Below are 26727 nucleotides of genomic sequence, written 5' to 3'. Positions count from 1 at the left end.
ACAAACTACAGCACGGTGTCCCCAACACACATACATAGAGAACACAGGGGCACCTGGAGCGTCCTGTAGCACGTCACCGCCACCAGGCATAAACACCCAGGTGCTGCACGGCCAGGCGCACAGCCCCGCAGCCCCACAGGGCACCGGCGCATACATCTCAGAGCACACGGATGGTGCAGCAGTGGTCACCACACAGCATCTCCACCACGAATAGCACAGACCCCAGGCACTGCCACCCGGCCGGCCCCTCCTCTGCCCACCTCGCCCCCACTGGGTGTGACTGACTCAGTGTCTGTCTCTCCCACAGGATGGCAGCTCCAGCCCGCCTCGCCTCTGCCTCCTCTGCCTGCCTCCCTGCTGAGACAGCGCCAGCGTCTGGATTTCCCGTCCCCAGGGCCTGCCCACCATGCATACGTTTCCTGATTTCCTGCCACCCGCCAGACCATGCCTCCTGTCCCCAGGCCCCTCTGCAGTGACTATGCCCCGTACACTAGAATCTAAGCCAGCTGTGAGGCCAGTCCCTCCTGGGCAGCTAGTTTGATGAGGGGCACAAAGGGAGCTTTGCCCAGCAGCCCAGGAGCACCTGTCACCCAGCCTGGCCACCTCAGTGACCACCCTGTGAAATTTCAAGACAACACAGGCAAGATCGCCTGACAATGCAGCATAAACCCAAGCTGGTAGTTTCTGGCTTTTTTCCCCCAGAACCAAATCACAAACTGTGAGAGACCCACCAATTGTGTTCTAGAAAATGGTAGCCATGGCAACAGAGCAAGGCATCCCATTTCTATGGTAACCAGGGTGGTGAGGCTGTTGGCTGTAAAGTCAGACAAACCTACTAACGATCTGTTGACTTAGGAAGAATATTTTATAAATCACCAAGTTATTTTTATCGTAACCCCACCCCTGAAACCATAAATCAGGAAGACAATTTACTATCTATTAAAATGACCAATATGTGCTATGACTTTCATTTATAAATCATTTATGCCACAGTCATCTGTAGAAAATTGTGCTTGCCTTTTGGAACCGTTCAGCGGTTTGCCGTGCGGATCTGTTCTTGCAGTTTGGCGTTCCAGGAACAAGGCGATGGTTGTAACGTGGTGCAGGGACCGACATTCTGGTCTGGCCGCTTACTCGCTGTGTGACCTTGGCAAGTCACTTCCCCTCTCTGGGCCTCAGCTTCATCATCGGTACAGTGAGGGTTGGAGCTGGTCCCTTCTGAGGATTCTGAGACCCAGCAAGGTTGCAGGCAGTGGGGCTAATTAGGGGAGCCCTGGCTGGTGTCCAGGCCCCAGGACCCCAGAGGCTTCAGGTCAGTTTTTCCGCCTAATTAAATCTGCCCAGTGGGGGCGTGCCGCGTTTGAGTTAATCCATGCGGAGTCAGTGATGCAGAGCAGGCGGGATGGCCAATTGGCCTAAATAAATTGTCAGTCGAGTTGACTTTGGAAACTGAATTAGACTCGTCTGGACTCCTTTGGACTGGGCATGCCCACGGCACGCTGGTCTGGCTGAGGGCTTCCAGGGAGGAGATGGGACAGGGGGCTCTTTAGGGTCCAGTCCCTTTTTCAGTCCAAAAATAAATGCCTCCACCATCAACCCTGAGAGGCGTGGCAGGGTCCCAAGCACTCCATCCGGCTTCTGGGTCCTGGCCCCCATCCTTCTCACTGATCCTCCCCTCTTGGCACCCAGCTCAGGGAGCAGCGAGCGGGAGGAGCTCTCCACGGTGCTGCATGGAGGGTGTGAGCAAAAGTGTGTGAGAGTGTGTGCTGAGAGCATGGCCGTGTGGGCGCCTGTTTGGGAAAAGTCTGTGTGCTGGGGAGAGTGGGGGGGGAGGGGGAGACAGTGTGTAAATGTGGAGTAGGTGTGTACACGGTGAAGGTGTGTCACCTGTTTATGTGACCTGAAACGAGGCATGTGTACAAGGCTTGTGTAAGTGGTCACTGTGGGGGGATATGTGGTTCATGTAGGTGGCAGAAATGTGTGTGCGTGTGTGTGTGTGATATGTATGGGGTATGGTGTATATGTGTGATATGCATGGGGTGTGATTGTGTGTGTATGGATAAGGACATGCATGGGGTGTGATTGCGTGTGGAAGAACATGCGTGGGGTATGGTGTATGTGTGTGTGTGAAGGACATGCATGGGGTGTGATTGTGTGTGTGTGTATAAGGACATGCATGGGGTGTGACTGTATGTGTATAAGGACATGCATGGGGTTTGATATGGGTGTGTGTGAAGGATATGCATGGGGTGTGATTGTGTGTGTGTATATAAGGACATGCATGGGGTGTGATTGTGTGTGTGTATATAAGGACATGCATGGGGTGTGATTGTGTGTGTGTGTGTGTGTGTGCGCACATGTTGGGCCATCTCCTAAGGGAATCAGGGTCTGGCTTGGCTCTCTGGACACGTGTTCTCTGAGCTGAGACCCAGCCCAGGGCCCTGACCCTTTTCCATGCCAGAGGTGGTCACTGGCTGGGGGCTGGGTGCCCCTCTCTCCGGGACTGTCCCTGACTGAGAGAGGACAGACAGGGTGGGAGCAAGAAGAGGCACTGAGCCAGCCCAGGGGAAGGCAAGGCTGCGCCCAGCTCCGAACCCGCTCATCGCACCACACTGACCCTCTCAGTCCCAGGATGCAGCCAGGGCAGCAGGGGAACCAGGGCCAGACAAGGAGCGCCCAGGCCTCAAGGAGCCCAGACTCCCAGAGAGACAAGAGCCCACTGCACAGAATTCACTCATGACCCCAGACCCAGGTCACAGCCAGAAAGGGCTGCCCCACAGTTCAGCTGGCAAACGTGGAGATGGCAGAGGTTCCCATGTTGCTTTCACTCCAAGATGCACATTTTTTCACATTTTAGAAATGAAAATATGTCATAAAATGTACACACCCTTAAAATAGCATTTCTTCCCATGTCCCCAACACACTGTTATTTAGCTCAAGGCATGTCTGAAATCGATTGTACCTTGGACTTGTGAAAACATGGTCATTAGGAACCCAGAACATCAGGACAGAGGAAGCCCTCAGAGGTTTTCAGTCCAAAAGCCACCCGTGGGGCAGGAAGGAGAAGAGGAGGCCCAGGAAGGAGAAGAGGAGGCCCAGGAGGGGAGGGACCGGCCAGAGGTGCAGCAGAGTGAGGCCCAGGCTCTCCCGGAACGTCAGTGCTGGGCTGGCACGGGGCTTCCATGATGGCAGCCTCATAGCCTTTGCCTCCCACCCGCTCCGGGCCCTCTCCGCTGTCCAGGGCCCGCCTGCCTTCCAGATCCAGGTCAGAAACAGCTCGGTCCCTCCTGCCAAAGGAGGCAGCAGCTGCAGCCGAGACGGCAGGACTTCGAAGTCAGACCAAGCTGAAGTGTGGCGCCTGGCTCGGCTGGTGACCCCGGACAAGTTCACCGCCCTTTGTGAGCCTTCATTCCTGGACAGGGAGGGGGTGTGATCACAGGCCCTGCCTCTCGGGGGTTGTGATGGTGAAATGAAACAACACACAGAAGGTAAGATGGAGGGGTTCAAGCACCTGGCTGCAGTCCCCACGCCAACCTTTCACCTCTGACCCTCGGGGGCTCCTCCCACCTGGTCCTCTCCCATCACAACAGAGCACCTAGGATCAGAGTGTCTCAGACACAGAAAAGCCTAGAATCTGACGGCCATGGAACAGAGGACACTGCACTGGGAGGCACCTGGGAGACTCAGGCCAACAGCCTGGCCCTCAGAGCCTGCTTCCCGGGGCCACAGCCCAAGACCCAGCACCACGGCCTCCAGCCGGTGAGGGACATGCTATCCTCAGGGGGACGGGACCTTTGCACGCCCACTTCCACAGGGTTTCCAGGTGAGCCGCTGCCTGGCTGGGAGGAAATGAGGCTGGGTAGGAAGGACAGGTTGAGTGCCTCAGGAGAGCGGGGCTGTGTTGTCTTAGAGTGCCCTTCAGTCCCACAGGCCAGGAAGGATGGGTGTCAGGACCCCAGGGAGCCCATCAGGAGCCAACATCCCACCCGCTCCTGTGACCTGAGAGTCCCTCCTGGAGATGGGACAGTAAACACCTTCCTCCACTAGCAACTTAAACTCTGAGAATTACCAGTTTTCCACACAGGAAATTCCTCTTCTAGTTCAGGTCTTAGAACTGTGTCTGATTGTGTGTCTCCTGGTGCACTTGTCTACTTTTCTGTTAGTAAATGAAGAGTCCCGGAACCCTTCATATTTCCTCTTTTGCTCTGCCTGCCAGGGAGCTCAGCTAAATTTCGTACTCAAGTCTGGAGTAATCTTTTTCCTGGGTTTGAAGCATCACTATTTCTTCTCTTCATCATACTACTCTCATTTTTTCTTCCCTCTTTATTTCTAAGGATTCTCTTTTAGGTGTGTCTCGAACCTTTTTGTGCCACAGATTGTAATAAGAAATTCATCACTGAGACTCCACAATCAGGAAGGGAGTAGGAAGGCACCCTCTCTAGGCTACAGAGGCCTCCCCGGGGGCAGTTCCATAATCCCCTGTGCAGTGACGCCGGGGCAGATGCCTCCGTTGGTGATGGGCAGCGATGGGGAGCTCCCGAACCACTCACTCTGTCTTTGGACAGCTTTAGGGACGGGCATTCATTTGTTGTTTAAGACAGTCTCCCCGCCCCTTTCTCCCAGCAATCCCAGTTCTGCCCTCTGGGGTCACCAGAACACACCCGCTCCTCATCTTCCCTGTGACAGCCCTGCCCACGCCTGCAGATGGGCCTCAGGACCCCCCTGAGCGCCCCCTCCTGCAGGCCAGGCTTCCTCTGGCTTCCACTCGCACTCCCTTTCTTGGGCGGCTCCCTGGCCTGGTTCAGAGCCTAATTTTTTAAGCACCCGCTGCGTGCGGCTAAGCGGACTGCGCTTTACCCTTTTCAGTCCTCACGACCGCCTCAGTGGCGGGAGTATCCACTTTGTTGAGCCTCCCTGACTTCTGCTATAAAGTAACCATGACTGCTGTTACATCAGCATCCCATTACCTTTAAAAACTTCTCTGAGGGTTTTCACCCTCCATTTTGCAGATAAGAAAATTGAGGTTCGAAGTGGTTAAGACATGCAAAAAAACCAAAACCCACATAGCTCAGAAGTGATATGCAGAATTTGAAACCAGGTCTCTGCCTCTGAAACCACTATGCGCCAGGGCTACCATCTGTAAATCTCTCTCGCATACACCCAGTGGCCCTGGGAGGAAGACAGTAGTCTTCCCCTCATGCTGACATCGGGCACGGCTGTCCACAGTTTACAACACCTTCACACGCTGAATCCCATAGGAACAACACACACGCACACATACACACATCGACAGCTGGGCCGTTAGCGGGACAGTCTTGACTGCCCCCATTTAGCAGATGAGAAAATCAAGGCTCCAAGCTCCACCGTGTGTCCACTAGGAATCCACTGGGAAAATCCCCCCCAATGCCCACTTATGTTTTTGCATCGAGTCAGGGTCCTAATTCCCAACAGGGCAGGCATGTGCATGTATAGATACAGCCGTCCCTGAGTATCTGTGAGGGATTGGGTCCAGGACCCCCTGCAGACACCAAACCCGGTGCATGCTCAGGTCCCTTAGATAAAATGGCACAGTATTTGCATATAACCTACACACATCCTCCCATACACTTCAGATCATCTCTAGATTACATATATTACCTAACACAGCGGAAATGCTATGTAAATAGTTGTCATACTGTATCATTCGGGGAATAATGACAAGGAAAAAAGTCCATACTTATTTAGTACAGACACAACCATCGTAGGCCTTCTGACTTGCGGTTGGTTGAATCTGCGGATGCAGAACCTGCGGATATGGAGGGACAACTGTATACAGTATGCATGTGTGTGTTGGGGGGAGGGGAATAAAAAGATGGCCCCAAGAGGGACAGCTCAGGGAGGGCAGTGGCACAGCCCAGGTGGGACGACAGTTGACTGCCCACCTGCTCTCCCTCCAACAAATATTTACGCCTTCTCCCAGGCCTATGCAGGGCAGCGAGGACAGAGTGAGCAGACCAGCCACAGCTCCTGGCAGGCGACACTGACATCTATCAAATAACCATACAAGTAAGAGTGTACCTATAAGAGGTGGCGAGGGCTTCAAGGGGAATGCGCAAGGCATTGAGGGGCCTTTAACAAGTCTTGGGGTCAGAGTGGCTCCCAGGAGGAAGTGACAAGTGTGCAGAGGTTGCAAGGATCTGTAAGAATCAGCTAGGGAGACAGACCGTCCCAGGAAGAGCGTTCTGGGGGGGAAAGAACAGGAACCATGCCCAGTCCTCACGTTCCTGACCAGCAGCAGCTCAGACAGCTGATCGCTCCCTCCTTTTGGTCACCCTTCCCAGAGCCCCGCAGTCTTGATCTTCCTTCTACCTCACTCCCTGCTCCTTCTCAACGTCCTTGCCAACCTCTTCTCCCCAGCCTCTAACTATCGGGGAGCCTGGAGGGCAGTGCTTGGTCCTCTTCTCCATCTACACACGTTCCCTGAGCAATTCACCCAGTTTCAAGGCTTACATACCACCACCCATTCAAATGCCACTAACGGCGCACTCTCAAATGTTTATCTGCAGCCCAGCCTTTTGAACTCAGGTCTTCAGCATCCAACTCCTTAGCATCTCTGGGTGAAGGGCTAATAGCTCTCTGCAACTCAACACATCAGCAGGACTCCTGGCCACCCCCACCGCCTGCAGCCTGCTGCTCTTCACGAGGTAGCAACTCCATCCTTCCAGGACGTTCTTGCCAAAAACCTTGGAGTCATCCTCGACGCCTCTCTTTCGGTCACACCTCACATTTAATCTGTAAGGAAATCCTGTTGGCTCAGCTTGAAATAAACCTAGACTCTGACCACTTCCCCCCACACTGCTACCACCGCTGTCGCAGACATCTTCGGTTCCCCCGGGGTTACGGTAAGAGCCTCTGAACTGTTCCCCCGGATCCAGCATTCCCGTGCTCGAGGACTATTTTCCACACAGCAGCCAGACGATCCTCTTAAAATGTAAATCTGATTGTGTCACTTCTCTGCTCAAAACCCTGTACTGGTTCCCCGTTTCTCCCAGAGGAAAAGCCACGGTCCCCACCATGTCCTGCAGGCCCCCATGTGATCTGACTCCATTCCCCCTCTCAGCTCCTCTCCTACCACTATCCCCTTCGCTTGCTCCAGCCACACCCACCTCCTCAAACGCGTTCCTTAAACACGCCAGACACACGCCCCCCTTAGGGCCCGCACACTGGCTGCTCCCTGTGTCCAGAACGCCCTTCTCCAAATGTCCTCGTGACACCATCTCACGGGCGTACTCTCCACTGCTGAAAGTCTCAACCACACCCCCACTCATCCGACTTTCTTTCCTCTACTCCCCGCACCCCTCAGCACGTTCCATTTTGAACACATGAACTTTTCCCAGCTTTATTGAGGTACAAATGACAGACAAGAACATTCACCTGTTCTAAGTGTCCAGTTGGATGAGTGTTGGCCTTCACACTCTCTAATTTACTTAGTTTTCCTATTTGTTGTCTCTCTTCCCCCTTAGAATATAAGGTCCATGACGGGGCTCGATCTGGGGATCACGCTGGCCCCACCATCAGGCCCAGCCCTGCACTAGCAGCGGAAGAGGGCCCCTTGGGGACCAGGAGCACAGCTAAGCCCACACAGGTAAAAGGATCACATCTGTTCGTGAATCTGTGCCTGAACCAGCCACAGACGCAGCTGCTCATCATTCAGCCACGTTCTCATCAGCTCAGTCTCCACAGAGATTGTTTGTTATACTAGCAGTGGGCACGGTGGTTGAGAGCAGATCCATGTCTACACTGGCAATGGGTACACTCATTGACAGCAGACTCATGTACACCGGCAGCAGGCGCAATCACGTTCACCTCTTGACAAAAATGGGCACAGTCAGTAAAAAAGACCTGAACCCCACGGGCTGCGAACATGAATGACTGAGCAGAGTGGGCACAAGGGCACGGAGGTTCCCCGTCAGAGAGGGGCCGACGTCCTCCTCCCAGCAGGCTGGCCAGCTGAAGGCGCTGGCCCCTTGTGGAGTCCGTCAGCCGGCGTCCAGTCCAGGGAGCAGAACTGGCGCCAGAATGTGGAATTCAAAACCTGCACGCAGGCCCTGGAGTGTGGAATCTCGAATCTGGGCGTCGGAACTGGAATCTGGGACACGTGGCAAGGAGATGAGACCGTGTCTATTCCCAGCCTCCTGAGATCACTCAAGGTGAGGAGAGGCTCGGGCTGTGACTCCCAGCGCCACCCGCCCCCTCCCCACCCCACGCCGGCCTGGCCCAGCCAGCCTGGGCTTAAAAAAGCACCAGGAAATGTCACTTTCTTTTTGAGGAGGTGCGAAGGGAGGAGATGGCCCAGGCCGTTCAGCTGCCGGTCTCTTCAAAGGTCGGAACGGCAGCAGTACCTTCCAATCCTGAGGCTTCTTTCCTACCCAGGTCGGACAGAATTCCAGCCCCTTGCCTGGCAGATGGACCTGCCTGGTGCCAGTCCAGGGGCCCCACTGCCCGACCAGGGCTATGGGCTCAGAGGCTCAGGGGCTCAGGGGCTCAGGGGCTGCAGCTAGACCAGGTACCTCTCCTGTGCTAGGCTGGCTCAAGGTGGCAACTCTGCGCCTTGGCCACTGACTGCTGACTGTTTGGCCTGGGACGTGCCTGCTCCCACGGTGCTGCCGTTTCCCCACCTGCGTAATGAGGGGGTGGCCTCAACTCACAAGAATGTCCAGATCCTACCAGAGACACAGCCTGGATGAGAGCCAAGTGAGAGTGGATTCCTCCTGAGAGAAGAAAGTTCCAAGGACATTGGTCCTCCACTGACACAGCTTTCACTCATTTGTTCATTCATTCAATCATTAATATTTACTGAGTGCCTGTTACACACCAGGCACCACTTGTCACAAGCGCCTCTGAAATAACAGCTTCAAATAAAGCTCCCAGCACAGAGCTAGGCACACAGTAGGTCTTCAGTAATGAAAATAAGGACACCTACTGTGTATTGACACTTGTCCTGAGCCAGACCTGTCCCAAGCACTCTTACATGCTGCTCCTCCTCCACCCCTGCACCAACTCTGAGGTCCATACTGAGGTTTCCATCCTGACTTTACAAAGAAGGAAACTGAGGCTCGAGAGGTTAAGTTGCCCATGATCATATACCTAGGAGGTGATGGAGTCAGAATTTGAAACCCAGCTCTGACTCCAGAGCACATGCTCTTAACCACTCTCCTAGCCCCTCAACAAACATTTATTGAATGAATGCCTGAGAGAATGAATGAAACTTTGTGCTGGTGCAGGTATGGGTCCATCAGTGCATCGGTATGCACGAGTGTGGGGCGCATGTGCGTGCAGATGTTTGCGTGTTTGCACATGGAGGTTTCTCATGGAAGACTTTCCCCTGTTGTCTTGGTCCCGTGTGTGCTGGAGCTATACTTAGCTGCAGCCGTGACTGTAATGAGCAGTTAGCGGCGCACCAGACACTCTCATTGGGACCTGGTTTCCCAGGGAGATCGCCGGGGCCAGCATGTGGGGGGTGCAGCCTGGTGCCAGGGAACGCTAGAGCAGGGCTTCCAGAGGGAGCCTGGAGCTCACGGCACTGTGCCTTGTGCAAATGGAGACCTTCACTCCAGCTAGAAGAATTGCTCCAGCCTAGCAGCATCTGAGTCTCCAGGCCTGCTGAGCTCAACTACTGGCCACCCATGTCCTTGTTCCCTTTACTGGCCCTTGCTAGGCAATTAGAACGAAAGCCTTGGAGCTCATGTCTAGTGTCTGGGAACTGACGGCAAAAAGCAGTGGGAAGATGGTGGACCTCAGGATACCTGAGCCAGGACCATCCAGGGCCTCAGGAGGGCGCACTCCCCAGCCAGCAGGGCTGTGCTGCAGCCTTGAGCACAGCCCCCAGAGCCATGCGAGGGGCTCGCTCATCAAGGCTGGGGACCTGAGGAGGAAGAGTGGCCTTCCACACAGAACGGACTGAAATCCCAGGTATGCTCAGCATGGCCTGGGGTTCAGAGGCCAATTCCCCACTCACTGTCTGCCCTCCAGTGGCCACAGGGAGCCTGGAAAACCCCGGGCCCTGCGCCTCCCCTGTCACATGGCTCCAGCTGCAACTTCTTTCCAGCCCGTCCTGGGTCTGCTCCATCAGAGACACTCACATTTGAGAGTGGGCCAGGTCCCCAGGCCAGTCCCTGCCCCCAGCTCCCACCACCTCATCCACAAACCATCCACCCCCTGCCTCTGGCAAACCCACTTTCTCCACGTGCGGGCTGGGCTGCTCCCCGCTGCCTTCCACCCTGAAGCCCTCAGCTTCCAAGTCCCATCCTCTGGATGTTTTCACTTCATGAGAGGTGGGACTTCCTCTCCTGCCTTGAAGCCAAGCAACTAGAAATTTATCCAGAGATCCTCACATCCATCCATTCGTTCACCCATCCAGCAAGCTACACACCAGGTGGGATCCATCATGCACCCTTCCTTCCATCCGTTCATCCATCTCCATCGGGCAGCCATCTTTTTATCCATTCTTTCATCTGCTGTCTATCACCCATGGGTCCATCCAACCACCTCATTCTCCACCAGAGAACCAGGAAGGACACTGGCACTGCTCCAGTTACCTTCTTAACGCCCCCAAAAGACCTGGGAGCTGAGCCTTCTTCCACCACTTGCTAACTGGATGGTCTTGTACAAATAAATTCATCTCTCTGGGCCATTTTTTCCTTCATCAATAAAGTGGGGATCGTATCTAATCCTTCCGCCTCCCAGGATGTTGGGAGGCACGTTGCTTCAGCAAAGATTCATTGATGCCATATTATGTAACAGGCATGACCATTCCTTAAGCTGGTCCTTATCCTCTAAGAGGCTGCCGCTGAGTCGGGGTGACAGGTAACCTCAACAGGGCGGCTGGACCAGGGCAGGAAGAGTTCTCCGGGAGGGCAGCTCTTCAGGGGGCGCATCAGGAAAGGCTCCAGGCAGGAGGGGCCGTCGAAGCAGGCCTTGAAGGATGGATTGTTTCAGATTGCAGAGGAGGAAGAAAGGGCATTCTTGGCAGAGAGAACAGAATAAGCAAAGGCAGGAGGCAGGGGAGTTAGAGCACGCTGGGCACAGTTGCCGTGCCTGGAGGCCAAGGCTGGGCCGCCTGGAGAGGTGGGGCGGAAGGGTTCCCAAGGGGAGCACAGCTAGGTTTGGGAAGGGCCATGGGCATGGAAAGACTGGGCAGCCGGTGCAAACCACAGCAATTTCTCCCTCTGAGGCTCTTACTCAGATCCAGAGACTGCCAGACAGGAAAAAATATCCTCTTGGTGACAGCCAGGCCTCGGGAGACACCGTTACTGCGGCCTAGAAAGGAAGCCAGTTCCTGGCATTTCTGACCTTTGCGTCACTAAATATATTATTGGTGACAGTGGTGCAAGCCCCTGAGGCTGCAGGGCCACTGGACGAGGCTTCCACAGCCTGCTTCCCTGTCTCTGTGGCTCAGCCAGGGCCTCGTTCACACCAGCTGTCCTGGGGATCTGAACCCAGGACCAGGTTCGATGGGGCCCCAGGCAGACAGATCCAGCCCCCCGTAAGAGCCTCCTGTGTGCCAGGCACCATGCTGGGGTTTTGCCCCTCTGGGACTCATCCCATTTCAGACAGGAGGAAGCAGACTCAGCCAGACGATACCTGCCTGAGCCACACGGAGGCAGGGAGACCAACACCCAGGCCTGGCCAGGTCCAAGGCCTGTGCTCTCCCCTCCACCCTGTCCCCTCCTCACACTCCCTTGAGACGGTGGTCTCCTGCACATGGTCCTGCTCTGACCCATATTTTCTCCCTCACAAATTCTCTTCCTGCCTCTGGTGGATTCCCCAGCATCCCTGAGAGGTAGGCGGCACCACGATGCACACTTTGAGATGAGGAGACTGAGTGCCAGGCTCCAGGGGTGCGGGCTGGTCAGGACAGAGTTAGGAGTACCCACGGCAACACGAGAGGAAGCCACTGCCCAGAGCCGGCCCTAGCAGAGGACAGCCACGTGGGCTTCTGAGAGGCCAGCCCTCAGCCCAGGGCTCTGGCTGGATCCAGGTGGCCCAGTGGGTGACCATGTCGCTCACGGCTGCTCAGAGAGCCCCTGATGTTGAGCATAAAACGGTAATCTCTAAGTGATGAGTCGTCGGCCCTGGCAGGAGGCTGTGGTCTGAAGTATATACACAGTTCTGCCCTGGGGACAAGGCCCAAGGGAGCCATAGCTTCCCGCTCTACCACCTTTGTGGGCAGAGAAGGTCCCCAGGGGGCCACCGGAGTCTCTCTGGTTACAGCAACCCTCTTTGTAGACATTCGGTTCATAGTCCCAGAACGCCCAGGTGGGTGAGGCCAGTGTCTGCAGAGCATCCTAGAAAGACGCCTTGTGTGCCAAATGGTGAGAATGATACCAGTGCGTAACTTGAACACCTGTGCTGGGCCATGCGCCGGGTGAAGGGCTTTCTACAGCTTATCTCATTGCATTCTCACAGCACCCCCTGAATAGGGACTCTTGTTGCCCCCCTTTATGGCTGAGCTGGGTGGGCCTCCAGGGGCCACACAGCTGAGAATCAGCAGCGCCAGGTCGGGACCCAGGCAGTCGGGCTCCAGTCTGACCCGTAACTAGCGCGCTAACCATCGTCTCTCAGCACACCTGGAGGGAGGCCCAGCAGAGCAGTGAGGGAGGGCTGTGTAGATGCAGAGTGCCCACAAGACCCTTGTCTGGAAGGGCCCCTCGCCTCTGGCTCCGTCACCAATTTCTCTCCAGCCCCACATCCCTCAGAGAACAGATCACAACCCCAGCCTGGTGGCAGCTGTGTGTGGTCCCAGTGTTCCCTTAGGGCACAGCTGGCCTTTAAGGCAAGGACAGAGGTCCCCACCATGGTGAGGCAGGAGCCCCTCCCTGAGGCCCAGCCCCCTGGAGGTAGAGCCCCTGTGGCCGTGGGAGGGGAGTGAGGGCAGCGCAGCCGTGAGCACAGCCCAGCACTGGGCTGGCACACCCCGGGAGCCCAGGGGCAAGACCCACTGTCAGGAGCCCAGTGGGGCTGCAAGGAGCTCTGCTCTGCTCTTTCTGACCTACCACTGTCCCCTGGCTCTCTGAGCTCAGCCCTGGACATTGGCCTCTCGCTGTGCCTTGAACCCCAAGCACGTGCCTTCTCAGGGCTTTTGCATGTCCCACTCCCTCTGTCCCTCAGATGTCACATCTCCCTCCCTCACCTCCTTCAAGTCTTTGCTGAAACATCACCTGCTCAGGGAGGCCTTCCCTGCCACGCTAGCTGAAGTTGCCACCCCCAGCACTTCCTGGACCCTTCCCGCCATTGTACATCTCCAGGGCACTTCTCACCATCTGTCACACTGTATATTCCACGTATCCATTTGTTTCTTTTTATTTGCCCTTCATTAGAATGGAAGCCTCTTGAGGGCAGGGATTTTTGCCTGTTTTGTTCTTTGCTCTATTCCCAGTGTCCAGTGCGGTGCCTGCCACCTAGTACGTAGGTGCTCAATAAGTATCCACTGCATGCGTGAGTGAATGAGTGCTGACAGCAGCCCGTGGCAGGGGAACCACACGGACTGTCTTTACGTGTAGAGTAGGGGTGTGGGAGAGAAGTCCCTTCCTGCACTGGGGATGGGAAGGGAAGAGGTGAGGGAGGCACACCCTGGGCAGTGGGCAAGGGGCTCATGGGCACGAGCCAGAGCCAGGGTGAAGCCGGCGCAGGGCTGCCAGGCCGGCAGGGAAGGGGCTGGGTTGGGCCGGGGTGGAAGGGGCATCCGAGGCCCTGTACAGGCTTGAGAAAGCTTTGTTGGGTGCCGTGGCCCACGTCAAAGCAGCATCTGAGCCTGGGCACAGCGAGGCTGGCTCCTGAGGCCCCCTGAGCTCAGCTGCCTGGGGCTGCCCCAGCTAATATTAGCTTGTCCCCACCCAGCCTGGCATCAGCCTGGTGGGGCAGCCCAGCCCCAGAGCGGGCACCGCCCCCTCGCACCCACATGATCCCCAGGCCTTAGCCCCCAGACTCCAGTGGCTCCTGGGGTCTGCCTGGCTTCTGCCGCCACTGCCCCTGTGCCTGAGCATCCCCCATAAAGAGGAGACGTTTCAAGGCCCTGAGCTGTGATGCACGGTCCCCACCCACCAGCCCCACCGCACTGGCACACTTGTCAGCATCTCAGGTCCCCGTGCTTGGCCCTGGCCAGAGCCTGATGGCAGTGGCCCTCCCTACCTTTCCACCTGCAAGTGGAAGTTCCGTCATCCATTTCTCTCACGCCCCAGCACACCTGGGAAGTGAGGCAGAGCAGGGACGAGCAGACCATTACGACAGATGAGGAGACTGAGGCTCAGAGGGGGCCGTGACCTGCCCATGACACACAGCAGGCTTGTGGCAAAACCAGACAGAATCCAGGCCTGCCTCCCAGGGTGACATCCCTGAAATCTGGCCCCTGGGAGACAAACTCTGGAAGGAGGGGGCCCCAGGGCCAAGGCAGGCGAGGTGACCCCCAGAGAGGTATTTGAAGGGAGGGTCGGTTGCTGAAAGAAGGCAGCAGACAGGGACAGGTGAGCGACTGGATCTTCCAGAGCTGAGTGCTGGTAAAAGGACAGTAATGGAACCCATGATAATTAAGCACTTATTACGTTCTGGGTTCTGGGCTAAGTGCTTAACACATTCAATCTTCCCAACCTCCCTATGAGTCACGTGCTATTAATATCCCTCTTGAGGCACAGACAGGTTAGGGAACTTGTCCAAGGTCACACAGCGGGGAAGTGGTGGGGCTGGGATTCGAACGCGGGCCTCCTGGCTCTAGATGAGAGAACGGGGCTCCAGGTCATAGAGCCAAGGTTGGGTAGCCAGGAAGTGGGGGCTGGCCTGGAAGCCTACCCACTTTCTACTGAACACATAACTGAGGCTTGAAGCGGGGGATTCGGGACAAAAAGCATCGTAGGCCTTCGAGGGAAGAGTCCGTGATGAAAGCCAGTAACTAATGCCTAGGACTTCCCAGAAACACAGGTGGTGAAGGAGAAGCGACAACGGGATGGGAGAAGGAGGGGAGCAGGTGGACAGGAAGGGGAGGGGCAGGGAGAGGGGAAGCGAGAAAAAGAGCCTGGCCGTCCCTCAGGAGACACGGTTCCAAGAGAAGTCAGACTTGGGCGTGAGGCTGAACCAAGTGGCCCCGGAAACCCAGTGTCCCTACAATGTCACCATCCTAAGAGCTTGTGCACCCTGGTTTTGGAAAAGAGTTTCCTGGCGTCTGAGCTGTGGTTGTGGGTAGTGGTGGGCTGACGCGGAGTGAAGGGTGAGTTTGGAGATGGTTGGGGGGGGGCGGGGAGAGGATGTAAAGAGCCTCATCCGGCCCTGGGCAGGGACAGTGGCAGGTGGAACTCTGCCCTGACTGGGGTTTGCCCTCGGCCCCCTGGTCAGTGCACTGCAGCCCTCCTAGCACTGCCTCAGCCTCGGCCTCTCCATCACCGCTCCAGGCTTGGGGGATGGACGCCCTATGTTCCCGGGTGCCCTAAAGAAGGAGGGGGCTGGCCAGTAACAGGCTCAAAGGCGAGGCGCCAATGTCTGCCTGGGTCTGGAGCCCTGGCCTCCTATCCATTCTCTCAGTAAATATTTACTTAGCACCCACGGTGTGCCGGGCCCTGTCGTAGGTTCCAAGTGTAGAACGATGGGTAAAGGACAACAGATTTGTGGTTACCAGAGGGGAGGGGGTGGGGGGAGGGTGAAAGGCGTAAAGGGGCACATATGTATGGTGATGCATAAAAACTAGACTATTGGTGGTGAGCACGATGCAGTCTATACAGAAGCTTATATGTAATAATATACACCTGAAATGTACACAATTTTATAAGCCAATATGACCTCAATAAAATAATTTTTTAAAAAAGAGGCAAAAATCCCTGCCCTGGTGGAGCTTATATTCTAGCTGGGGAAACAGATAAGAAACCCAGTAAATAAGGAAAATATAGTTAGATGGTGTTAAAGGCCAACGAGAAAACAGGAATGCGACCAGGAAGGGAATGCAGGGGTGCATGTGAGAGGACGGCATCTGAGTCCAGACCGGAAGGAGTGAGGGGGAGTATGTGAGGGCAAGGTCTCCAGGGGGACGGACGGGGCATACAGGGCCGGAGGCAGAAGCAGGAAAACCAGAGGCCAGCAGGGGAGAGCAGGAGAGAGGCGGGACAGCGGGTGCGAGGGGGGGTGTGGGGAGCTCCGATGGGGCCTCAGAACCTTGGAGGGACAGGCTTCAGCCCTGAGTGGGACCAGAAGCCAGAGGGAGCAGAGCACGGGGGTCTCCATCTGACCTGCATTTGGCCGTGTGGAGAAGGCGCTGGCTAGGGCAGAGGCGGGGAGGACAGCCGGCAGTAACCCAGGGAGACAAGATGGTGGCCGCATCCAGGGAGGGAGCAGTGGAGATGAGGGGACAGTCGGGTTCTGGGTATGTTTTCAGCATGGAGACAACAGGATTTGCTGATGCGTGAGGGAGAGAGAGGAATCAAGGACGATGCCAGGCTTCAGGTCTGAGCAACTGGACAGATGGCCATTCACTGAGCTGGGGCCTCACCCCCAGGCCCCTCACCCTGACGCCAACGTCCTGGGCACAAGGAAAGATCAGAATCCCTGGTGAAGCCCTGCCAACCTGCACACTCCCCCAGGCGGCTCTGCGTCCTCAGCCCCACCTCCGCCGGGGCCTGCTGCTTGCCTCTGCTCTTCTCAGAATCCAGTGTGCGCGTGACTCATCTGGGGACCTTGTTAAAATTCAGACTCTGAATCAGTAGGTCCAGGTGGGGCCTGAAACTCTTCACTTCTATCAAGGGCTCAGGTGATGTTGATGCTGGTGGCAGGAGGGCCACCCCGAGCAGCAGGAGCCCCCCCCATCTCCCAGGCCCCACTGCAGGTCCTCCCTCACTGAGCACTAGCAACACCCAAGAATGGAGCAACCATCATTACTGCCCCCAGATCCAGGAATCAAAGTCTTGAGGGACAGAGCCCAGCAGGCTGCCCTTTGTGAAACGTCCCGGGCAATAGGATGACAAGAGTCACCAGGGGTGAGACTCCTCCAGCAACCACCCCTGCAGCCCCCACAGCAACCACTGCAAACACCCCCACCCAGCCCCAGGCCCATGCAGCGCAGCAGCGGCTCACCCACCCCGCTCCACAGTGCCCCTACACCATCCAAGTTAGCCCCCACCCTGCTCCAGCCCCACAGCCTGGCGGAGCATCTCTTCTCCGAGTGCACCTTTCCTGAAGACAGACGGCCAAGAGAAAGGCCTGGAGAAGAGGGCAACCCGCCAGCCCAAGCAAGCACACCTTAAAGAGGCGGCACCCACAGGTCTGCACCCGTGAGAGGGCTGGGTAAGTCTACCAAGCCAATAATGGTTCACAGGGGCCCAGCACCAGCAGCGACCCCAGGCAGGGCGTGATCACTGTGTCCTAAATAAATGAATGAGAGTGGCTGAGGGACCCTGAGTGGAGGTAGCAGGAAGCTCTTCAGACCCCCTCCCTAGGCTCCTGCCTGCTTGGTGACAGCACCCTTGTCAGGAGAGCCCACACATGTCCTGGAGAGGAGCTGGGCCGACGATGCGCAAGGAGAGAGAGGGAGGGCCTGACTTGACTCCCACGGTGCCTCTGGGAGGTGGAGCCCAGAATTCTTAGCCTCCTGGAAAGTCAGAGCTGGGAAGGGACTGGTAGTCATTTAGAACGACCTCTGTATTTTACAGGTGGAGAAACTGCAGCCTGAAGGGGCTATGCAACCTGCCCAAGGGAGCCTGGCTGTTTTAATGGCCTGGCTACAGACCTTGCTCTGGCCCAGCTGCCCAATGCCTATAACTGGGGTTTTGTCTGTGGCCTCAGCTCTCCATGTCCTTGGCATGGTCTCTAATCCTGAGGGCCTGCCTGTCCTCAGCCACAGGCCTCCAGAGCTGACCTGCTGACCTCCAGCTTGAATCACGCAAGCCTGGTGACTCCGTACCCAGCCCAGACCCCTCACTTCCAAAGGAGGAGGGCATCGAGGGCAGGAGCAGCCAGGCTAGGCAGTAAGGGTCTTGAGAGATGGGTTTTCACATTCAGCAAAAACTAGAAAGGACAGCGAGAGAGGGGAACAGATAAGTAAAAACCTAGAGGTTGGAATGAGGGCTGAAGACGAGGAGGCCGGGGAGGAGCTTGGCAGAAGGGCGCAGCAGGAGACGTGGCCAGGTTCCAGAGCAGAAGGCCTCGAATGCCGAGCTGAGGAGGAGCCAGCATTCCCACCATGCGTCGCCTCATGCAGGATAACTTGTGATCCTCCCAAGTCCTCTGCCATTCCCTGCAGGCCAGATGGAGCCCCAGGGCCTGCAAGGATGGGGGCCAGCTGAAGCACCTGAAAACCCTCTGGCTGGGGGCCGCCAGAGCACTCCTAACCCGGCCAGGCTGGAGCCTCATCCCCAACCGTCCCGGGGCCAGAACTTGCTGAGCAGGATTCCCAGACAGGTGGCTGGGAAAGAGAGTTTGGTGGGGGAGGGAGGGAACCAGCTGGAAACCCAGGCCTGGGCCACGGCAAGGCACAGACCCACCATTCCTGGGACAGCGACAGGAGGCAGCAGGGATGACGGACAGAGCTCCGGAGTCAGGCCGGCCCAGGTCTGGATGCCGGCTGCACCGCGTGTGAGCTGGGTGACCTTGGATAAGTTACTTAACCTCTTTGAGCCTCAGCAGCCTCATGGGTGACATTGGCCTGACAATAACAATACAGTTCCACGGGGCTTTTGTGAGAATTCAACAAGAATATGTAAATCAAGCCCTTAAGGCTGTCTGACACACAGGGACTGCTTTAGCAACCAGCACCCACTAGTGCTGAGAGTTAAGAAAGGAGGGGGTTCTGGAAATCCTGCTTGGGGATGACAAGAACAGCATTTGGGCCAAGCCTGGGTGGACCGCCCAGCGATGCTGGACCCTGGGTGGGGAGCGGGCAAGGCAGGCGGCAGGGCAGGTAACTGCTTATTCTCTCTCCCTCGGGGGAGGAAACATCGAGAGTGAATAAGAGAACAGCATGCCCAGGTGGGATTTGGTGTCCTTTTAAAACTGAGAGCAGAAAGAGAGGCAAACAGCTAGGCCCAGCCCAGCCGAGAGGCTTGGGGTGGGAGTGTGGGTCTCAGTGATACCCTATGTGGTCTTGGGCCTGTGTCTTCCCCTCTCTGAGCCTGTTTCTCCTCCACTGGATGAGAGTACTGACTGGCGGTGGCCTGGGAGCACCCATCTGCTGCAACAGTCCCACATGTGGAAGGTGGTCCCTCCACCCAAGTGGTTCCCCCAGATAAGGACTGGGAAACCCCCAGTCCCTGAGCCTCTCAGGCCCCCCTATTCCTCTGAGCCTGCACCCAGGGAAGGGAAGCCCAGGCTAGCGGGGTGGCGAGGCTGGCCTGGGGGCCAACAGGAGGCAGCGGCTTAAGGCCCTGACCTTTCAGTCCGGAGGGAACACACTGGTCATGGGACCGCTCAGAATAGCCGGGGTACTATATTCAGCTGGCGTGGGAGGCCCCGGGATCCCTGGCCTGGGCAGCGGCCCTGGAACGAGCCCCCCAGCCCCTCCCCCACCTCTGAGACGACCCGCCTCCTCTCTAAGGCTCAAGCCATCGCCTCCAGAACTTCTGGCAGATGCCAGACCTCCCGCTCCAGTCCAGGAGCACACACACCTGTCCCCAGAGCCAGGCTCCAAACGTTCCCTGAGGCCGAAGGGGCATGGGGCTCCCAGGCCACTGACCGGGGGGTCAGAGAGACCTAGGTTTCTGAACCAGCCCCCCAGGAAACCTGTGCGCATGTGACCTCAGGTAAAGTGCTCCTCGCTGGGCCTCAACATCCTCCTCTGTCTTAGTAATAGCTCCTGCTAGAGTGAGCATGTAAGGAGCTCAGAGTCTGGATGAGGAAACAGACCTGAGCCAAGCCAGGCTGCTAATGAACACTTCATTACAAACCCCATGGCTTCTCTGAAGGGAAGGACCCCGACTCTAAGCCTGATCTAGCATATGAGGTCCGGGAAGCCATCACCAAGGAGCCAATGTTTGAGGCGGGGTATAAAGGATGCAGAGGGATGAACCAGGAGGAAAGAGTGTGCCAGAGGGGACAGCATATGCAAAGGTCCTGGGGTAGGGGGACCTGGCTCATGCAAGAAACTGAAATGAGGCCAGGGCGGCCAGAGCTCAGTGAGTGATGGGGAGAGCCAGGCCAGAGGAGACTGGATCAGCAGGCAGGCCTAAGGGGCCATGGTACGGGCTAGGGAAGCACTGAAGCATTTTTAAGCAGGCAAGGTGGTGAGCAGACAGATTTGTGAGTTGAAAAGACCTCTGTGTGCCACTGGAGAATGAACTGGAGGGACCAGCGGCTGGAGATGGGAGAGCAGTCAGGAAGCTGTTGGAAAGGTGGGCCTGAGGGAAACGATGGTGGCTTGAACCAGGATGGTAGACACGGAGACAGAGGGGAAAGGATGGAGTCTAGACAGAGTCATAAAGTACAAGGATAATACAACCAGTAGGAGTAACAGCAGCAGCCAACATTTATTGAGCACTTACTGCATGCCAGGCCCTGACTCGGGTTCTCCACATAACACCTCAGTTATCTTTCCGTCAACCCCTGGGGGCAGGTTCTCTCATAAGGCCCATTTTAGAGGTGAAGACGCTGAGGGACTCTGCCTAGGAGACACTTGGTTTGTGATGTTCATTGCTGGGGGGGCTGGGGGACCCCTGTAAAAGCACCACGGGAAGGAGGAGAGCACGCAATGGGGGACACACTGTGGCGGGGAGCACTCGGGGTGGCTGGGAGGGGAACACACCCCGCCCCCTCCACTGCTCGTGGGTCTCCTTCCTATGTTACCGTGACCTGAAGTGGGGCCTGGGCCGGGGGAGGGGCCTCTAGGGGGAGGGGCGAGCTGCTGGGAAGTCCCCAACAGCAGCTGTGTCCCCCATCCCTCTACATGCCAGGTCAAGACCTGAAGAGCCCTGTGTCAGCTGGGACCCAAGGGAGGACCACCTCTGGTAGCTCTTCATCCATGCCTCGGGGTGAATCTCCCGCCAGGGAGTGGAGGAGTTGGACGGCATCAGGTCCCCAAGAGGAGGGGACAAGGCAGAGAAACAGAGACCGGCCTCAGAGCAGAGGTGGGCAGTGGGTGGATGGAGGGGGCTTCCCAAGCTGGGGAGCTGTTGGTACTTCCTTGTCATTTGGAAGGCCAAGTGACTCTGGGGGAAGGTGTCATCACACACACACACACACACATACACACACAGGGGATACTCTCTGGCCTACAGCCCAGGGACCACCACTGGCCCTGATCTGACTGATTGTTCTGTAACAATGTTCCCGACGACAACATACCAATAATAGATAAAAGCAAGGGCCTCAGACCTGCGCTGGCCCCCAAGGAGGAGAGGAGGGCAGCGTGCAAGCTAGGGCTGCCCTGGGCTGCCCCACACTGCCTGCCTGCTCCCACACCTCTGCAGCTTTGCACGCCAGCACTGCTGGCCCCTGCCACCTGCCTGGCCAGTTCCTGCTTGCCCCTCCAAGTTTGCCCAGCATCACCTCCTCTGAGACAGTTCTTACTCTCCCGGCCCCAGGAAGCTCCTCCACAGCCCTTACCACAGAGTGTCATCGTCCTCCTTTGCCTGTGTGTGTCTGGGGCACCACCCCTCACTCCGAGAATACAAGCCGGGCTCACCCTGTCCCAGCCTACCTCCCAACCCTCAGCCCTCAGCCTGGGTGCCCAGGAGAGCTTAGGAGAGAGGGGCCATGGAACCAGCTGCTCCAGCCAGCCCTATCACCCCTCAAGAGCTCAGAGGGGACCTCCCACCCCAGCCAAGTAGCCCCTATCTTCCAGGGCCAACACTAAGGCCCAGGGTGGGGTGGGCTCACTACCTCTCTATGCACCAACAAAGGACCTGGGCTAGAGCAGTATTTGTACTGAGGGTGGGAAACAAGGAACAGGACCGCTCGCTGAGGCGGCCCAGGCGGCCCAGGAGACTGAGGCAGCGGGCAGGAGGCTGGCCTGGAGCTTCGCCTTCCTCACGGTGTGCGCACACCCAGGCAACCGGGGTCTCTCCACATGCAAGACACACCGCAACACTGACACACACAGGGTCTCACACACAGCCTGTCATACACACAGCCTCACACACACACAGTCTGTGTCATACACAGGGTCCCCCACCCCACAGAGAGCCTCACACACACATAGTCTCATGCACACAGTCTTACACACACAGCCTCACACACAGAGCTTCACACTTGCCACACACAGCAATACACCCACAGCGACACACTCACCACAAGTCTCTCACACTCTCCCAAGAATCTCTCTCTCACACACACACACACGGCATCTCCCTTACACACACAGTCTCTCTCTCTCTCTCTTTCTTATATACGCACTCTCTCCCACGCAGTCTCATTCGCACACACAAAGTCCATCTCTCAAAACACACAGAATCTGTCTCTCTCACGTTCACACCGAATCTCTCTTACACAGTCAGTCTCACCACACACATACACACACACCACACCCAGAGTCTCACACACATATTTTTATTCTCATACAGTCTTTCTCACACACATGAAGAGTCTCTCACACCCACACAGAATCTCTCTTACACAGATTCTCTCTCACACACACAGCTTTTCCTTCACACACATATACAACGTCTCACACATACAGGATTCTGGGCTAGAATCTAGAAGAAAAATTTAAATCCTAATGCACAACGTGAGGAGGCTTTGGGCCGTGTGGGGGAGGGGTAAACAAAGGTGACAGCGGTGGCGGGCCGGCAGGCGAGCAGGATGGAGGGGGGCGGCGGGCGGGCGGCCTCTGCGCAGACAAGCCGCAGAGAGGAGCGCAATGCAGCGAGGCCGGGTGGCAGCGGGACCCGGGTCTAGTCCAGGCTCAGCCCCCACTTCTCCTGTGCCCTTGGGCAGGCCCTTCCCTGTGGGCCTCATCGTCCTCATCTGTCACCCAGGGGAGTTGGTACGACTCTGTGGGGCTACTGGGGAAAGAAGGTGGCACAGACAGGCCAGAGGCACCTTCCCCACCTCCTCTCCCCCCTACTGCCCAGCTTCGTCCCCACAGTCTGCTCTTCAGTGGACACTCAAGGGAGTCAGGACTCTTCTATAAGGAATGGTACACCGACAAGACCGCAAATCACACTAGCCAGCCCATTTATCTGCATTAGGTGAAGGCCACCCCCAGCCACGGCATGTCCGGTGGGAGGAGGTGGACAGGGGAGGGGGCTGGAACATGCCCCTCGTGGCCCCAGTCAAGCCTGAGACTCAGGGACACCAGTCAGATCCCTAAGGCTGAGCCTAAGAGGTGGGGTGGAGGGACCCAGCCTCCTGCTAGGGAGCCAGGAGGCTGAGAGAACAATGAGGAAGTTGGGCCTACTCCTTGTTTCCGGGGCCAAGGGGGTGGTGGTGGTAAGATGTTGTCCAAGGTCAAATGCAGATGGAATGGGCAGCTGCTCTAACCCAGGCCTTTGCCCAGCATGTCCCCCCGCCATGTGCTGATTCCACCTCCAGGCCCCCCTCCTCCAGCCCCTCCCCACAGCTCAGCCACAGCCTCCAGTTACATAATCCCCTGGCTATGCGGGTCCCTGTCAGGAGAGAGAGGGGAGGAGAGACCTCTGAGGGTCCCAGTCCACTCTGGGAAATGGTGGGGAGCTGGTGGCCAGTTCAGGGGAGGATGGGGTCCCAGGAGACCCAGGTTCTAGTCCTGCTCGGCCTCTAGCTCCCTGGGTGACCTTGGGCACGGTCCTTAGTGGCAAAACGAGGGACTCTGGCTCTCTTGGCTCTCTCCCTATTACCCCCGTGCCCTCCCCGACACACACACACATCCTCTAGGATTTAAGGCATAAGATCAGACCACGGCCCCCTCCCTCACACGCCAAAACATGGTGTGCTTCATCCCAGGCCTGTGCCGAAACGCAGCCTTTCTCTGCTCGTGGGCACCTCAGTGCTCCCCAGGGCCCCTTCTCCCTCTGCACCTCCACAGCTGGACAGACACTCCTGCCCCCTCCCCTGTCCCATCCCCCGGGGGTCCAGCCGGAAGGAGGGAAGGGATGTGGAGCCCTAAAGGAGAGTCGGCAGAAGCAATGGTTTGCCTGATAGAAAGCTGGGGGGGTGGCTCACGGATCGGGGAGGGACTCTGCCTTAATTCCTAGCTCTGACCCTCCTCCTCATGCCTTAGGCTCTGTTCAGGCCTGAGGACAGAGCCTGGTGAAGGTAAGAGTGTCTCTTCCAGGGTAGGTGGCTGCTCCCAGGGTCGCCCTTTAGGGCTCAGTTAAACAGCAAAGACCCTTAGAATTTACCAGACCCCCTCTCCCATTTTACAGAGGAGGATGCTGATCCAGAGAGGCCATCCCAGGGCCAAGGTCAGCAGCAGGGGGCCCTTTCTTCCCTGCAACAAGCTGCTGTCACTAGAGGGGAGTGGCCGAGGAAGACACGCCCACCTCTCACACACCTTCTCCTGCATGCTCCAGTTAGGGCCCCCCTCTGCCCCTGACAGGTCCCACAGGAAGCACAGGCTTAAGGCCAGTGGACCCCCCAACACTCTCCTCTTATAATAAGGAGGAAGGGCAGGCCCTGTTCTCAGGAGCAGGTCTCAGAGCCATCACATGACCCTCCCCACAGCCCAGCCCGACACCAGTTACCAGACTGTCAATTAGCCATAAAGACTCCCCCTTGACCATCTCCTCAGGGCGGCCGAGGCTGCTGCCTCGGAGGGGAGCTCTGTCCCCTGCAGCAGACCAGGCCTCAAGCCCTCTTCGTGGGCCCTGGCTGGCTCCGGATGCCCCTTACCGGGGAGGGAGAAGGGGCTCCCAGCCTCCCTCCCCACACCCAGATCTACAGGGCAGCCCACGTCTTCACAGCGTCCATCTGCAAAAACACAAATATGCACACACAGGCACTCCTGCACACTCATACACTCCTGCTCCCTCACTCCCACTACATACTTTACCCATCCAAATACACACCACCACACTTACAGAAATAGGCACACACGATCTACTCAAACACACCCATTCATGCTTGTACAGACTAAATTCGGAAATACAGACGCAGACCTTACACACGTACATACGTAGTCACCCTTGAAAGAATCGCCCGGTCTCTTGCACACGTACACGTCTGTACACACACGCGCGCACACCCCCCTTTCAGTTCTGACTCCCTAGGCGCCCGTTCTCGGATGCACCCCTGCCCGCGGGAGGCAGAGGGCGCTGCCTTCCCCGCCCCGCTCTCCCGATGGGTCGGCCGTCACTTACCCGCGCGTAGCGGGATGAGTAGGGGTCCTCGAAGAGCGCCCAGATGCGCGGCTGCCAGCGGCGCCAGAAGCCGCCGGGCCGGCCGTCCGGGGAGTCGCTGAGCGCCAGGCGCTTGGTCATCTCCAGCTCGTCCTCGCCGTCGCCCGAGTCGCCCGGGCCGTCGGCGTCCGCGTCGTCGGCGCTGTTGTCCAGGGGCGCGCCTCCGAAGCTGTCGAGCGCCTCCTCGGCGTCGCGGTGCTGGCGGTACGTCATCCAGCAGCAGGGCTCCACGTCGGTCTCGTCGATGCCCCAGAAGGCCAGCTCCTCCTCGTAGAGCGGCCCGCACACGTCGGCCGGGCAGTGCAGCTTGCCCGTGCGGTAGTAGTTCAGGATGTGCGCGAAGACCCCCGGGTGGCGGTCGAAAAAGAACTCGTCAGCGCGAGGGTCATAGTCGAAGTGGCTGTGGGCGTCGGGCTCCGCCAGCCAGGCGAGCCGCGTGCCGGGCAGCGTGCGCAGCGTCGAGCGGTACGTCTGGTGGCGCGTGCCGCCCACGTTGATCACGATGCGCTCGCTCTCGTCCCCTTGGCCCATCGCGGCGCCCCCTTAGGCATGGCGCGGCCCAGCGACACCCATGGGAGCAGCCGCCAGGGGGAGTTGGCGCCGGGGAGGGGGGCGCGCGGCCTCCTCCCCCCTCCCCCCAGCCGTCGGGGGGACAGAGGACCTCGGCTCTGGCCACTCCAAGAGCGACCCAAGCCCCTGGGGGCGCTCTCTGCCGGGTGCTGGTCCAGGGGAGTTTGCGCAGGATTCCGAGGGTCTCTAGGCACCAGATGTGGGAGGGAGCTGGTCCGGCTGCGGAGGAGGCAGAGGCGGAAAGGAGGGAGGGAGAGAGGGAGGGAAGAGGGAGGGAGGGGGGCGGCGCTCAGCGGCGAGCCCCGGGAGGAGGGGAAAGAGGGTGGGGGGGCCGGGCTCCCGTCCCCATCTCAGCGGGAAAATGGAGAAATCGACACAAAGCTGTTGGGGGAAAGGTCAGCTGTCCCCCGGGCCGGACAGATAGACCAGCCCCCGGAAGGGGGAGGGGAGGAGAGAAGGCCGGGAAATTCGCGCTCTGCTGTGCGGTGGTCGCCGCAGCGCGCTCTCGGCGCGGGGGAGATGGATGCCCGCCGCTTTCCTCCCTGCGTGGCCGGGCTGCAGCTCGGGGCGCAGGGCGGGCTCCGGCCCCCTCCCTCTCTCCTTGCCTGGCTGCCTGCTCCCCCCGGCGGCGGGCGCGCCTGCCCGCCCGCCCGCCCTCCTCGCTCCTTCTCCCCGCCTCTCGGAGGAGATGGCGGGCCCCCTGGGCAGGGGCACCCGGGGCGCTGCTCGGTGCGGTGGCCGCAGAGCGCTGCGCTCGGTGCGCCTCGGCTCGAGCTGGGGCTCCGCTGGGCTGCGCTCGGACTCCGGCTCCGGCTCCGGCGGCGGTGCTGAAGGGACAGCTCCCGGACTGTGGCTGAGCCGCGCGGGGCCGCGCAGGGGTTCTCCGGGCCGGGTTTGCTCT

General features: G+C 57.9%; 2 protein-coding genes across 6 annotated transcripts in view; one reads left to right on the top strand and one right to left on the bottom strand.

Moving 5' to 3' along the window:
• SERGEF (secretion regulating guanine nucleotide exchange factor) overlaps nt 1-964 on the top strand; it is a 229510-nt gene extending 228546 nt beyond the window's left edge. For all 4 annotated transcript variants that reach the window (XM_070274927.1, XM_070274928.1, XM_070274926.1 and 1 more), the window contains one exon: nt 308-964. In XM_070274927.1, coding sequence (XP_070131028.1) covers nt 308-423 — 116 coding nt within the window. In that variant the 3' untranslated portion in view covers nt 424-964. The remainder of the gene's footprint in view (nt 1-307) is intronic.
• The window catches only part of KCNC1 (potassium voltage-gated channel subfamily C member 1), a 40816-nt gene extending 14778 nt beyond the window's left edge, over nt 1-26038 (bottom strand). For both annotated transcript variants that reach the window (XM_023646138.2, XM_001918234.5), the window contains exon 1: nt 25218-26038. In XM_023646138.2, the coding sequence (XP_023501906.1) occupies nt 25218-25787 (570 nt within the window). In that variant the 5' untranslated portion in view covers nt 25788-26038. The remainder of the gene's footprint in view (nt 1-25217) is intronic.
• Nucleotides 26039-26727: the final 689 nt, after the last annotated feature.

The sequence above is a fragment of the Equus caballus genome, chromosome 7 (assembly GCF_041296265.1).
Source record: "Equus caballus isolate H_3958 breed thoroughbred chromosome 7, TB-T2T, whole genome shotgun sequence".
Classification (NCBI taxonomy): Eukaryota; Metazoa; Chordata; class Mammalia; order Perissodactyla; family Equidae; genus Equus; species Equus caballus.
The sequence above is the reverse complement of the archived record's forward strand: the minus strand, read 5'-3'. Positions and strand labels throughout refer to the sequence as shown.